Genomic DNA, 15831 nt, shown 5'->3' with positions numbered 1-15831 from the left:
AAAAAAAAAAAAGGGAGAATGTTTTATTGTAAAATGGTTTTTATTTATTATTTCTTACACATTGTTTTATTTGTTATATAATTATGATATACTTATATTTATACTATATAATTATATATTATAACATACGGTATAATTATGATATAGTTACATATATTTATATAATATATTTTGTTTTATTTCCATAGTTACATTATATAATTATATAATGTATATATAATTCTATTTTTATATTTTTAATTTCATTTTTAAAATAGATTATTACCTTTTGTTTGTTTGTTTTTTTAAACCCTTACCTTCCACCTTAGAATTAATTCTAAGTATTGGCTCAAAGACAGAAGAGCGGTAAGGGTGGGCAATGGGGGTTAAGTGACTTGCCCAGGGTCACACAGCTAGGAAGTGTCTGAGGCCAGATTTGAACCCAGGACCTCCCATCTGTAGGCCTGGCTCTCAATCCACTGAGCCACCCAGCTGCCCCCTATCTTGTTTTTACATAACCTAAAGGTTTAAAAAGTTAATGGTGTCATCTTGGCTGATTAGCTTAAATGGGAAATAACCTCATGGAGGCTTACAAGCTATAGTTTCCTTATAACATAGTTAACTCTATAGCCCTAAGAGTTAGCCTTGTGCTTACTCCTTTCTGGGAAAATCTCTTAACTTGCCATGATGAGTAGAGGATTGGGTGAATAAGTCATTGTCAGTCCAAAAAGAGAAGAATTGGGATGCCTGCCATGCATTTGTTACATAGGTTTTTTAATAATGTGTTAGCCTGAAAGTATAGGCTGGATTCATATTGTGAAATACCTTAAATGTCCAAATGAAAGATTTGTATTTTATCCTATAGACACTCAAGAGTCATTGAAGTTTCTTGATAAAATGAATAATGGTCATATTTCAGAGAATCTTAGAAATTAATGGATCAGGGCCTATTCATCCACTTAACCTCCCACTTTCGCATTTTAATTTATACACATGGAAGATAGAAAATATTCCTAGGATTCAGATTTCTTAGAAACAGTAATTATCCATTTACCTGAAAAATCAAACCTGTTTTTAGTGGAACAGGTTTGGCCATTAATTTCATCTCCTCTTTGTCAAATGTCACACAATGTTTTCCTCTTTTTATCACATTCTGGGCAACTGAAAGGAAATTTGGAAAACATTAAATTCCTCAATTTCAGTGTTTTAGTATGGTTTCAATATAAGAAATTTCCAAAAGCTTTGGATTTAGAGTCAGAAGACCCATGTTCAAATCCTGTCTCTGCCCCTTATTTACCTGTGTAACAAGTCAATTTACCTATTTTCACCTCATTTTCCTCCCCTGTAAAATGAGGAGGTTGGATATGATGGCTTCTGAAAATCTTCCAACTCTAAATGTATCATCCTGAGATCTTATAATTTTTTAGTTTTGTTTCAAAGATTTTAATTTTCATTTATTTAGAATATTTTACCAGTTACATGATTCATGATTTTTCCCATCCCTCTTCCCTCCTGAAGATTACAAGCAATTCTACTGGGTTATACAGTTTTTATTCTTATTTTTGTTTTGTTTTAACCCTTAACTTCTGTGTTTTTTAAATTTTTGTTTGTTTGGTTTTTCTGGCTGTTTTATGATGGCTGTCCATCCATTCTTTTTTTTTTTTTTAAACCCTTAACTTCTGTGCATTGGCTCCTTGGTGGAAGAGTGGTAAGGGTGGGCAATGGGGGTCAAGTGACTTGCCCAGGGTCACACAGCTGGGAAGTGTCTGAGGCCGGATTTGAACCTAGGACCTACTGTCTCTAGGCCTGGCTCTCAATCCACTGAGCTATACCAGCTGCCCCGGTTTTTTGGTTTTTTTTAAGTTTTTATTATCTTTTGTTTTAACATCACCTAATTTTCCCTCATTTCCAGTTCTTTGTTATTACAATAAAGGCTGATTTATATAGAGAGCCTTTTTTTAGTCAATTACTCAGTAGCCTTGAACTTTCTTGGCCAATGAGTATAGACATTTTAGTCCTTTTAATGAATTTCAATTGCTTTCCAGATTGCATATACTGATTCAGTAATTATGTATTAGTGTACTTGTCTGTCTATACTTAACTCCAAAATGACTATTCCCATCTTTTTGTCATCTTTGCTAATTTGCTGTGTTGGAAGTAAAGCTTCAACTGTTTTCTTTTCCATTTCTCTTGTTATTAGTGATTTGGTTTTCATATGATTGTTAATAATTTATTTTCTCTCTAATGAAACCAAAATTTCCCAAGTTAAAAAACTCTAACACTAGATTAGGATGTATTTCCCTTTAAGATATTTTTAGGATTACATTTAGAAAATTCTCATCAAGTTCAAAACTACTTATTTATGTGGGTTTTTTTTAATTAACAAGTTTGGAAGAACTTCAAAAACCCATCTGTTCATTACTAAGCTATCACACGCTCTTCATTGTTTCCAACAATACAACATTATTTCCACTAGCTGAGCAAAATGTAGAAATTCTTTCTACTTGAGAGATCTGAGGACATTTTTATGCTTAATAACACTTATGATTCTTTTAAATTATTACATTTATTATTTTAAGTATAATTCACAAGATGCACTCTAGGTTGAAGGATGCAATTAAGTCTTTTGTTTTAAAATGCCTCTAACTGGCCTGTAAGCACCATTAGGAGTAAATGTGAATAAAAGATAACAAAGTATCTGACATTGAGCTTGAAAGCAAGACTTCTTATGGGTGTGATTACTTCTCTACTACAGAATCAATGGTGTTTCTAGAGAGAAATTCTGGACATCTGTCCCCATCCCCACTAAGTCTCATAGCGTGTACTTAGGTGGTAGCTACAACTATGCTTAGTTTAATTTAACTATATTTTTAAACACAGTTAAATTAGGGACATACTTCCCATCTCCTTAGAACTTACCTATCCTCAATTTTTTCTTCAAATCAGTTTGAGGGGAGAAAGGAAAGGGAATCAGCAATTATTAAATGCCTTCTATATACTAGGCAATGTGTTAAGTGCATTACAAATATTCTCTCACTTGATTCTCACAAGAACTCTATGAGGTAGGCAATATTATTAACCCCAGTTTAGTTAAGTGACTTGCCCAAGCACACATTGAAGAAGTGCCAGAGACTGGGGCTAAATTCCCAGGTACTAGGCTCTATCCACTGCTCCATCCTGCTGCTTCTAAAGAAAATTAATTATCTGAATAATAAAGCTAGCATTTGGCTGTTTTCAAATGAATAGGAATTTTAAATTAATGAATTTATTAAAAATGAATGATTATTAATTCAACAAACTTATCAAAACTAATCCTTTGTATTGATGAATTAGCATCAAAAAGCTATATAGATGCCTGAATCTTAAAGAATGCCCAGCTTTACATACTATTAATTCATGTTTTAAGTCTAGGGGCCATGTTTTTATTTAGAATTCAAGGAATCAAATTAACTCCTTGGAACATAACTCATAGAGGGAGACTGTAAAGCAGTCTAACAACTAGCTATCCCGGTTACAGCTTCATGGGAGGGAAAGTAATATGAGAGGCAACAAACACCTAAATCTCAATGTTCTGGTCAATATAACTTGGATTCCCAATTTGTTTTTCTCTGGGGAAGACAACAAAAGTGAAAATGTAGTGAAGTCAGATTCTTGTAATACATGCTCTCTTAAAACATCTGGTATTTTATTGCAGCTGGGTAGGGACTCTTTTTCTTCAATTTATGTGACTACTGATTATCCAGAGCCAAATCCTGTTTGGTTGTGTTTGAACTTAAAATAGTCCCAGAGGAGTGGAACTTTAGGGTGGGGTCAGTGAAGTAGAGTGGCCATTGCTGGTGGTTGATTAAGCACCTGACTCTAATCCCAGTCAACCCCTAAGCTTTTCAGCTCAGAAATTCTCTAATGGCCAAAAATAACAGTTATGATTATTATTAATAGCATTTATATTAGTTTTAAAGTTTTCAAATTGCTTTTACTATATTATCTCATTTGATCTTCATAACAACTCTGTTAGATAGAAGCTATAATCATCCCCACTTTACAGATAAGGAAACTGAGGCAGATTGAGATAAATGATCTATTCAGGGTCACCCTGCTTGTAGGGTTCTCAGATAGAATTTGAATTCAAATCTTTGTGACTCCAATCCAGTGCTCTACTATACAACCTGCTTGACTTGAATAGGTCTTCTCTGTTCTCTATTCTCCTCTCCCAGCTACTGCTACATTCCATCTAAAAGTACATGTATGTTACATTAACACTACATATTTCATCCTCTACTCTTATAGCTACCACTGCCTTGATCAACATTATCAGTGTCTTCTTCTAGGAAGGATGCAGGGCTGGGCTAAGGGAACTACAATAGTTTATGTCTTGACTATACATGTGTGGGATTTACTGGCATGCTTTTATTTTTCAAACCCCACCTTCCAATGGAGGGCTTTCTCCCCCCTCCAGCACCTTCCCTTGGAAGTTACCCTCCATCTACTCTACAAACATCCTGTATGTGCATAATTTTTTTCATATTGATTACTCCATTAGAATTTATACACCTCGAATGCTGGGACTGTATTTTTGCCCAGCTGGCACATACTGCTTAATAAATGCATGTTAACTGACTGACTGACTTTCATGCTTTCTTTTAAAATATTAATGATACCATATTCATCTTCAAAGGTGATAAGAGCTTGCCCTCTCTTCAGTTCATATTCAAGTTGTGTAGTTACTTGAAATGAACAGGAGATATTTAAATACTGATCGTCATCCTCAGGGCTCTCCACCGATGTGAACTTCATTTCCTCTGTAGGAATATTCCTTTTAACCTAATTTAAACAAAAATATTTTACTAAGGCTAACACAAGGTAATTGAAAGATCTTTCCAGTTCTAATAGTGATTTTCAAAAAAATCATCAAAAGCTTCAAATATGGAAATACTTTCCATTGTTGAAGCTAAGCAATTAATCAGTAACTTATAGCTCCAAAGAGTTTCCAGATACTACTTAGTGTTTAAGTAATTTTTCCAGGGTCATAAAGCTAAGGTGTCAGAATCAAGATTTAAAGTTTAGTTTCCAGATAAGCCTAGCTCTCTTTCCACTAACCCACAGGTCATTTAGTTATTAGACTATCTAATTCATTCTCCCTCTATTGTAAGAGATGTGCTAGAGCCAGTTAATGCAGGCTCAAGAGAGACAACTATTAAATTTTCAGTGTGAGCATTTACACCTCTGTTGTTCAGTCGTGTCTGATACTTCATGATCCATTTTGGGGTTTTCTTGGCAAATACACTGAAGGGATTTGCTATTTCCTTCTTCAGCTCATTTTACAGATGAAGAAACTGAGGCATAAAGGATTAAGTGACTTGTCCAGAGTGGAACAGCTATTAAGTATCTGATCAGATATGAACTCAGGAAAATGATCCTTCCTGACGATGCCTGGCACTTTAGTCCCTGCGCCACCTAGATGCCCATTTACACTTTGGAAATGCTACAAACCAAGGTTTGATTTGTTGTTTTAGGAATTGCCTAAACTTAAGAAAGTGATAGGGAAAATAGTAATAATGTAGATTAAACTTAAAAGTGTGTTGAGCATGCATAATACTACCTGTATAATATTTTTTAGTATCATAGTGAAAAGCAGGAGTCATTCACTCCATATCTTTTGTCCATGCAATTCTCATGCCTTGAACTCTGCTTTTAGTTTAGTTCCTGTGTCTCAAGAACCAGCTTCCACCAGCTGCTGCCCTCACTGTCATAGAGACCAGGCCACTACGAACCACTTACCCTATTCTTATCTCCCCCTGAAGATCTTCTGTCCAAGGCCATCTCAGGAAAGCTAAATCACACATTGAGTCTTGAGCAGTGATTCCCAAAGTGGGTGCCACCACCCCCTGGTGGGTGCTGCAGCGATCGGGGGGGTGGGGGGGAAGAAGGGGGGGGGCCAGTGATGGCCACAGGTGCATTTATCTTTCCTATTAATTGCTATTAAAATTTTTTAAAAATTAATTTCCATGGGGCTAAGTAATATTTTTTCTGGAAAGGGGGCGGTAGGCCAAAAAAGTTTGGGAACCACTGGTCTAGAGCAAGATTATTTGGCATTGAAGCCTGAGTATCTCTTGTTTGGGATAATAAATGATGTGTTACACATTGCTTCTCTTTCCTAAATGTATTACATCCTGTTAATTAGTAATACAAAAAGTTATTGATTTATGTATTCATCTAGCTGCCCAGAACAAAATGAGGTCCAGTTTTCCCCACTGTCCAAGGGATGGTTGACCATGCCAGGAATAGACCTAATATGGAGTCATCACAGTGGTTCTTAGCCTAGGATAGGAGGGCCTTGGAGACTAACCAATAGCCACATCAAAAAGTGATTTGAACTAACTGACTAGCTGATATTTCCCAATAGACACTTGGTCCTTGAGGGAGGGAGAATAGCACATCTGATACTTGGTGAAACACAAAGTGTACTTCAGAGTGAAAGAATGTCAGGCCCAGAGTCTTTTATGTTGAATGGGACTAATTGCAAAAACAGCCTCAAGTCCTTCAGAAGAAGCAAAGGGTTTCAGAAGGGGAGGTATTGTGGGTCAGAAGAAAATGTGATGGAATATGGGTTCCATTCTTGGTTCTGCAATTTAACTTTCTGCGTGACTTAAAAGAAATTATTTAATCTATTTGGGTCTCAGCTTCTTTCCTATAAAATGAAATGGCCTTTAAGGTCTGTATTATCCTTGGATGGATGAATGAATAAATGAATGAATGAAAAAATAAATGAATGAATAGCATGGAAATTTCTGAAGCTTTGGAATCATAGGAAGAGAGCTGTACTACAAGTCAGGGAGACCAAGTCCTAGAATTTCAAGATTTGCCAGTAACTAGCTCTTTGACCATGGGCATATTATGTAATCTCTCATCTGTAAAGTAGGACAACTGAATTTGATTCCTTCATGGCTCTACGCTACTGTAAGATCCCTTGTTTCCCAGAAAATAATTTCTACAATAATAACAATGTAAAGAAAAGAAAAACAACTTTGAAACCTAAGACCATTAATTAATTAATTAATCAGGAGCAAATTAAAAGATCAACCATAATTTCAGAAGACCAGTGAGGAAGCATGCAACCCACCTCCTGGAAGGGAGGTGCTAGACATTTGAATAGGTACAATTTTGACAATTTGTTTTGCTCAAACATGCATTATTTATTACAAGGGCTTTTCTTTTCCTTTTTTCTTCCTCTAGTAGGAAATTTGGGGGAAATTATTAAACCTACAGGGTTGTTTTTAAAAAAAGAGAAAAGGAAAAAAGGATTATTAAAACTTTTTCTTTTACAGAAAAAAAAATCAGAAACTAACAAGCAAAAAAGCTTTAACAACTTAAAAAAACACGCTTTAAAAGTAAAAGTTACATGTTGAGCAGGATAGCTTTGAAAGTCATATACTGAATTTACTTAAAAAGAAAAACAAACTATATGTTAAAAGGCACAGTTTCATGTACAATCCTCTACTTCTTGTGTAATGTGTACCTCAAACTGCACTTTATTGGGTATTTCTGAGTTCAGAATGAAGAAAAGAAAGCTTAAAAAAAAAAAAGAAAAAATACTTCTCTAAGTGAGTTCACTAAAAGAAGTGCTTTACATTCACTCAGAAGGGTAATTTCCCATTCTAAATTTCTCTCAGTATAATAACCCATACTTCTCAAAACACAGAAAACAGAAATGAAACAATTCCAATAATTAAACTAATTTTTTAAATAAAGGTTTTTTTCCCTTGTTAGTATAGGGTCCTCCTGAGAAAACTTAAATATTAAAAGTTAAAATTACATCCACGTTTCAGTCTAGTTAAACATATACTCAATGTTTTTTTTAATGAAACTAAATTTAAGCTTCATCTAATAAATGAATGAAATCATTTCATCAGACTGGATAAAAAAAAATCAACTATCATGAAATTCTAATACTTAACCAAAAATCATTTAGGACACACTGAAATGAGACTTTAAACAACAATTAGGATATTTTAAAGATTTTTATATAATAAATCTGAAAGAATTTTCCTGGCAGCTGGAAGAGATGTTAACTGAAAAAAATCATAAAACTCTTAAATACAAAGTTACCAGGTAAGATGAAGGTTGTTCCAATTCCCTTTCAGCTTTTTTAATTTCAATCTTTAGTTCAGTATTTGCTTTTGCCATTTCATCAATGCTCTGAAAAATGTTGGAAAGAACAAATGGGATTAATTATTCATATTAAGCAAAATGCTTACCATCCTCCAGTATCTAACATAATTCCCATCTGGAGAATTTGCTGTCAGAAATTCTCTTTCTTCCCTTGAGCCTTACATGGAATTGTGTGTTTCTCATTGATTCATCATGTTCTATTTTGCCTTACAACAATTTGTGTATGTTTCAGATTCTTCTCCTTAAGATTATAAGCTTCATGAGGACAAAGAACCTGCTACTTAATTTTTGTATCTCCCCCTCTCCCTATCACCTTCATAACTTTCATTCTCTCTTTACATTAAATCTGCTTAATAAACATTGGATGAAATTTACTTGATTGATGTATGCTTTAGAAAACATTTTGAAAGTTTTCTTAAATGAACCATATACTACAAATGATCATATTTCTAAAAGGATAGATTATCAGAAAACAGATGCAAAACTGGAACTGTAGCAAAATTAAATAATATTTGTTTTCTAAATTAATACTTGTACCTTTTCTATATCACTTTCTGGGTCTTCTATTAATTGTTTCAATTTCTCTTCAATTTGCTTGTTGTTTTTATCTTCAAGATACATCTCAAGAAGCAGTTGTAAGTCTTCTTTTTGAACCGTTGCCATTTTTTCCTCTAGAAAATAATTCATTCACAATGACTGAAGTTTAGGAATATTTAAGTGTAATGCAGAGGAAAATGAAATCACATTTGTCACCATTTATGAAGACAAATATAGTTTTAAGAAGATAATGGGGGGGCGGGGCGGCTGGGTAGTTCAGTGGATTGAGTCAGGCCTAGAGACCAGAGGTCCTAGGTTCAAATCCGGCCTCAAATACTTCCCAGCTGTGTGACCCTGGGCAAGTCGCTTGACCCCCATTGCCCACTCTTACCACTCTTCAACCAAGGAGCCAATACACAGAAGTTAAGGGTTAAAAAAAAAAAAAAAAAAAAAGGAGATAATGCTTCCTTCCTAAATTTTCTATATTCCTCTGTTTTTTCCTTATCAGCCATACCTTTCCTTCTTCTAGAATCACAAGCAAAACAAATTCCTCAAATTATTTACAGGATTAAAATGATATTTAGTCCCAATGTTTTGAATTCTTTTGCTAACACAATAAAATTCTGGCAGCAAAGAAAAAGTAAATATGGCATCTAGCATTCATTGAACTCTCTGGGACATACTTGATGTCCTGGAGCAAAATCACTTGAGATTCCAATTTTAACATCCATTCATAAGTTTGAAAAAAATCAAACTTGGGTCTTCCTAATTCCAAAGTCTTGACTCTCTACCAACTATGTCACCTAGTTATGGCTTGGAATATAAAGCCCTTCACATTATGGCTCTAGCCTACCTTTCCAGACATACTTAACATTTCTCTTTTTTTACATATTCTTTATTCCAGCCAAACTAGCATACTTGCTATTCCCCTGAATTCAACATTCTATCCTGGACCTTTCCATGACTCCTCAAACTGTCCCCAATGCCTTCAAAGTTCACCTCAGGGATCACTTCCTTCCTGAGGTTTCCCCAATCCTCCTACTTGTTATTGGTCTTTTTCTTCCTCAAATTTTACTGTATTTATTTGCCTGTTTAACTGTTGTTACTCACCCTTCTTGAATGTAAGATCTTTTATTCCATCTGAATTCTTAGCAGTTGTCACAGCATCTCACAGTTGTTTCAGTCATATCTGACTTTTCATGACCACATAGGGTTTTCTTGGCAAAGATATTATGGTGGCTTTAAGTTTCCTTCTCCAGCTCATTTTACGGTTAAGGAACTCAGTCAAACAGGTTTAAGTGACTTGCCCAAAGACACATAGCTAATAAAGAGTGAGGCCAGATTGAACCCAGAAAGAAGTATTCCTGATTATAAAGCCCAATGCTCTACCCACTGAAATCACATCTAGCCTATCCCTTAAATAATTGGGGATTGCTAAATGCTTGTTGAATGGATGAATAAATAAAAATTTAATTTCCTCCTTGATCAATTAGTGCATGTCTTTCCCTTTATGAGTACTCTGAGAATAAAGTACCTCCTCCAGTGCATAATCAATAACTGCTGAATAAAATTATCTAACCTTTACGTTGTCCAATCACCCATGTGACACTGGGTAAATTACTTTACTTCTCTGGTCCCCAGTATCTTCATCTGTTCTGGTAGTGCCTTCTGATCAGTGGGGATAGCGTCTAAGACCCACTATGGATGGCTGAAACTGGCTATAAGTGAATACCTGCTGTTAACCAAGGGTAATTGAATCAGCAGATTATGGAATCAGCAGGTACCTGAGCACAAGGTCAGCAAAAGCACTGCTCCTCTTCTAAAAAGGGACCATTAGAAAAGCAAATGAGGACTTTCTTAAACAAAGGCATTGAGATTACACTACAATGAAAAAATCAGGTAGAGGCAGCCTGAAGGAAAGTTTCTCAGGGGAGCTTGGATATAGGGACCCGAATTGATGAATCATGTACTGGCCTGGCAGACTGTATTCACTTGCCAGGCAGTTTGAAATTTATAAAGTTTTTTTCTACTTTCTGGAATTTTCCAATTTTTTTTACTGAATTAGTGGATACTGAATCAGCAGATATGGGAGCACAACTATACTTCCTGCTCTAAATATATGATCCTGAGGTTATTCCCTCCTCTTCTAACCTGTTTTTAAATGCAAAAAGATTATTTTAAATGCACAAGATTATCCCTAATCTGCATTTGAGGAATGTCTTAATATTGCACATGCCAACACCTTAATAAGGTTGTAAATTTCCAACAGGAACTACCTAAAACTCTCTCTGTTGAGGCATATAACAAATATATAGTGGATATTGGAGATCTGGTTTCTAATCTTGGCTTTGTTAAAGTTGTGTTTGCCTAATTCAGTTGAAGAGGTAAGGAGTATAGAGGAAATGGTTCTGGATTTAAAAAAGAAAATTTAGATTTTAAAACTAGTTCTTCTATTGAATACCTATGGGTCCTTAAGAAATGAGACCTGTCTGAACCTGTTTCTGCTCTTTTAAAATGAAAGGATTGATACCTGCTGCAAGAGAAAAGAAAGACTTAAAAATCAAAATGAGACACACAATTTTGAGGCATGGGCAATGGAGAAATGTGTTTCTACTTTTCTATATATAATTGTTATAAGGAGTTCACACCACCTTTTTTTTTAACTATTCAATTACAGAGAACAGTTGGAAGAGATAATAAATGCTTGTAAAAAATAAGTAAATAAAAATCTCTTGAAACATAAAATGAGAAGGTTGAAATATATGATCTCTAATATACCTTCTGTCGACGTGGAATCTAGAGACCCCAAACTTGTGGCCTAGTGAGTTCTGATGAACCCCAAGTTTTTTTTAGCTTATGAGTTGGAGACCCCCAAAGCCTGTATCTGTCCCCTGTTCCCATGAGAATCCACCCAGAAGGGAATCTCCAGCTAGCAACTGCAGATTGAATAATGAACCCTAGGGTAAATGCTAAATATCCTTTTGTCTTAGGTAGTCTTCCCCATGGTATCAGAGACTTTCCCAGGAAGACATACCTGGGCAGGAACCATCCTTTAGTATCCATTGTAAGTAGGTAGCCCCTTAGATAGCTCAGCCAATAGAGCAGTCTAGCTGGTCAGCTCCAAACTGGAAGGAGTCATCATCTAGCGAGGTGGCACTCCCAGTGGGTCAGGGACCAGAGCAAGCAGAGTTCAAACCTCAGACTCTGCATAAGGCACTTGGCGTGCAGCTCTGAGTGGAGGCCTAATCAGCCCTTTTCCCCTTTTTCCTTAATTAAAGAGTGGCTTTTATGACTATTTAATAGTTCTGTGTTTTTTCTAAGTTAACACTTCTAAATTCCTTAGTCTTATCACTTCACCTTCAAAGCCTCAGTTTTCTTACCTATAAAATGAGTATAAAACTTTCACAATTTACCATAAAGGATTATCTTGGGAAAATATATACTTTGTGAACCTTAAAGTTAGGTGATACAGTCCATAGGGAACTGAATCTAGGGAAAAGATGCCCTGATCTGATCTCAAATCAAGTCACTTAATCTCATCTGCCTCAATTTCCTCATTTGAGAAATAGGGATAATAATAGCCTCCCAGGAATGAAATACGTTGCAAACTTTAAAGTGATATACATGCTAGCTCATATTTACTTATGAGGATAAATACCCATTATGTATCTATTAAACACTGTGGTAGGGGCTGGAGATACAAAAGTGTACAGTATAATCCTAGTCCCGGTAACAAGGAGCTTTCAGTTGAATAAACATGCTGGCAAATAACCATGTTCCAAAGGAGAAGTTTAGCAAAGTACCATGAGAAATATGAAGGAGTGAAAATTTGCAGCTAGGGGTCAGCTAGGAGGGCTTAATGACACTTCTGTAGGGCACCCTATCATGGGCAATAATTCAATAGTTAAAGAGGAAGTAGGGAAGTTGAAAACAAGAGTGCAAAAAGTTAGGGAGTACATATCGAGGACAAGGGTGAGGGGAAGTAGGAAACATGAGAAATGCCTTAAATGCTTACTAGGTAGGCAACAAGGAGCCACTGAAAGAATTTCTTGTCAAACAATATTTAAAGTAAACTAGGAAGATTACTTGGGCAACAGTATCACAATGTTCCTGGACCTCCATTCCCTCATTTATAGAATGGATGGGCAGCTAGAGTGGTACAATAGATGGAGTGCCAGGTCTGGAGTCAGGAAGATTCATCCAGCTGATTTCAAATCTGACCTCAGACACTATTATTAGTGATGTGATTCAGAGCAAGTCATTTATCCCTGTTTGCCTCAATTTCTTCATTTGTAAAATGAGCTAGAGAAGGAAATGAAAACTACTCCAGTGTCTTTGCCAAGAAAACCCTAAGTGAGAACATGAAGAGTTTAATATTGACATGGGCATTGTGCAGAGATGGCAGGGATCCTGTACCCCTTAACCCAGGCAGGCTATGAACAGGGAAATTCCCTTTCTGTTTCCTGTCCTAGTGACTCCCAAGGCAAAGACCATAATCCTGTGAAGTCCTTTAGGTGGAAATAGACAAAAGAGATACACCTCCAGGCCACACCTTGATAGCCTAAGCCCAGAGGACCCCAGACAGACCCTCCCCACCCACCTAATGCCTGAGTGCAAGAAGTCATGGACATACTACTGGAAAGAATATAAAAGTCCCAGAACTGGGGTATCCGGGGAACAACCCCCAACAGTTGCTCCACTCCTGCTGCCATGCCATGTCTGGAGGGCAACACCCCCTGGGTTGTTCCACTCATGCAGTCTTACTGGCCATTGATCCTATTTTACTAATAAATCTTTCTTTTTACTTTTAAACTAAGCTTGGAATCCTCTCATTCTTGAGAAAGGTTTTCTTCCCAAACCCAGGGGTCCACCTTTTGCACCCCTATAACAGTATGACTGAACAAAAGAATTAATAGATTAGGAGTTAACCTGACATCAATGAACTTGTTTTTTTTTTTTAATATTTTTATAACTTTTTCAATATAATTGATTTTCTTGGTAATGTTCTATTTTTTTAAAGGATTTAAAGACATTATTCTAAGAAGACGTCCATAGGCTTTACCAGACTGTCAAAAAGGGTACATGACAAAAAAAGGTTAATTCCAGGTCTAGATGATTGATATGGTCCATTCTAGCTCTAACATCTATGACTATAGTAATAAGTTTCTACTTAAGAGCCTCCAAGGCAAAGTTCATGTTGACCCACTATCCACCGTAACAGTGTGATGAGATTAAATCTAAAGATGGGCAGGGTAGATTTGATCTCATTATCACAATCACAATCTTTAGATTTAATCTCATTATCACACCTGGAATGCATTCCCTCCTTAACTCATCTTGGAGTCCCTCTCCTTCAAGTAGCAGCTCAAGTATTATGTTTTACATGCAGCTTTTCGTGATCCTTCTCCCACCCTCCAACAAGTGCTAATGCTAGGTCCTCCAAAACCCTGTTGCCTTTAACTACTTTGTCTACACTTATATTTATACTGCATATTTTTACATTTAAACTTGTCTTGTTCATTGTGAGCAGGATTCTTTGTACTTGTGCTATATCTAACACAGTGCCTGGCACATAGAAGGTGCTTAATAAATATTATAAACTGATCAATGAGTCATGGAGCCTCAATTTAATCCTGGCTCTGCTACTTACAACCTTTGTAACCTTGAGTAACCTGTGTACCCCAACTTCCTAATCTATAAAATGAGGGTTTGGGACAAGATAATCTCTAACACCTCTTCTACTTCTCAAACTATGGTCCTATAATAACTAATACTTGCAATACACATTATGAAGCTAGAGGCAAGATGGTGCAATCATAAGAAGGCCAATCAGGGTGGAAGAGGCTCTTTCTTAGAGGGTAACAGGAGGTAGGAGTGAATAGGCAGGACATAGAGCTTCTAAAACCAAGGGTAGAGTTTTTTTCTGTAGGCAAGGGAGATCCATTGTAGGTTTTTTAAATTTAGGATTGACATTATGAAAATGGCAGTGGGGAAGATTATTCTTATGTAGGTATATTAATGTAATGGAATAATATTGTGTCATAAGAAATGATGAAAGAGATTTCAGAGAAACTTACAAAAATTTCTCTGAACTGATGTAGAAGGTAAGAACCAAGAGAACAGTGTATACCAATAACTTTATAAAAACAACTTTGAAAGACTTGAGAACTGATCAATGGCAATGGGCCAACAAAAATTCCAGAAACTAAAGATGAAACTTGCTACTTTGCTCCACAGAGAAGACAGATTCAAGATGCTGAGATAAACCCCACTTTTTTGCCCTTGGTTAATTGGGAATTTGCTTTCTTGACTATATTTATTTGTTACTTTTGCTTTGATTTTTTTCCTTTTTTTCTTCTCAGTAGTGGAAAATGGAGGTGAGGAAGGAATAATAATAGGAATAGGGATGGGGTGGTATCACACACAAATCAACAAAGATCATTTAAGTATTTTTTTTTTAACCCTTGTACTTCAGTGTATTGTCTCATAGGTGGAAGATTGGTAAGGGTGGGCAATGGGGGTCAAGTGACTTGCCCAGGGTCACACAGCTGGGAAGTGGCTGAGGCCGGGTTTGAACCTAGGACCTCTTGTCTCTAGGCCTGACTCTCACTCCACTGAGCTACCTACCCAGCTGCCCCCCATTTAAGTATTTTTTAAGGGAGAAAAAATAGAAGGAAGATCAGAAAGAAATACAGAGAATGTATAGGACAGCTTTGAAAACTACAAATTAAACATATATATATATACTTAAAAGGTATAAGCAAACTGTACATAATAAAGTATTTCATGTAAAATCCTTTTTTCTGTTCTATTATATATAATGCAAATGCTCATTCTATTAGACATTTGTTAATTTGGAAATAAAAAATAACTTTAAAAAATACTTCCCCACAAAACTGTGTTCCTATTACCATGTAATTTTGCATGTCATTTTCCTCTATGAACCTCAGTTTCTTCATTTGTAAAAAAAAAACCCCTTAAAGAAATCAAAAGTATCAATAAGCACATGAGAAAGTGTTCCAAATCTCTAATAATTAGAGAAATGCAAATCAAAACAACTCTGAGGTACCACCTCACACCTAGCAGATTGGCTAAAATGAAAGAAGGGGAGAGTAATGAATGTTGGAGGGGATGTGGCAAAATTGG

General features: G+C 35.9%; 1 protein-coding gene across 1 annotated transcript in view; it reads right to left on the bottom strand.

The window, feature by feature from the left end:
- NMI (N-myc and STAT interactor) overlaps window positions 1-15831 on the bottom strand; it is a 63014-nt gene that overhangs the window by 8845 nt on the left and 38338 nt on the right. The window contains exons 3-7 of the mRNA XM_044669126.1: window positions 8686-8819; window positions 8086-8175; window positions 4638-4800; window positions 1034-1140; window positions 494-498 (exon numbers count right to left, since the gene is read on the bottom strand). Coding sequence (XP_044525061.1) covers window positions 494-498; window positions 1034-1140; window positions 4638-4800; window positions 8086-8175; window positions 8686-8819 — 499 coding nt within the window. The remainder of the gene's footprint in view (window positions 1-493; window positions 499-1033; window positions 1141-4637; window positions 4801-8085; window positions 8176-8685; window positions 8820-15831) is intronic.

Source organism: Gracilinanus agilis, chromosome 3 (assembly GCF_016433145.1).
Source record: "Gracilinanus agilis isolate LMUSP501 chromosome 3, AgileGrace, whole genome shotgun sequence".
Taxonomy (NCBI): Eukaryota; Metazoa; Chordata; class Mammalia; order Didelphimorphia; family Didelphidae; genus Gracilinanus; species Gracilinanus agilis.
The sequence above is the reverse complement of the archived record's forward strand: the minus strand, read 5'-3'. Positions and strand labels throughout refer to the sequence as shown.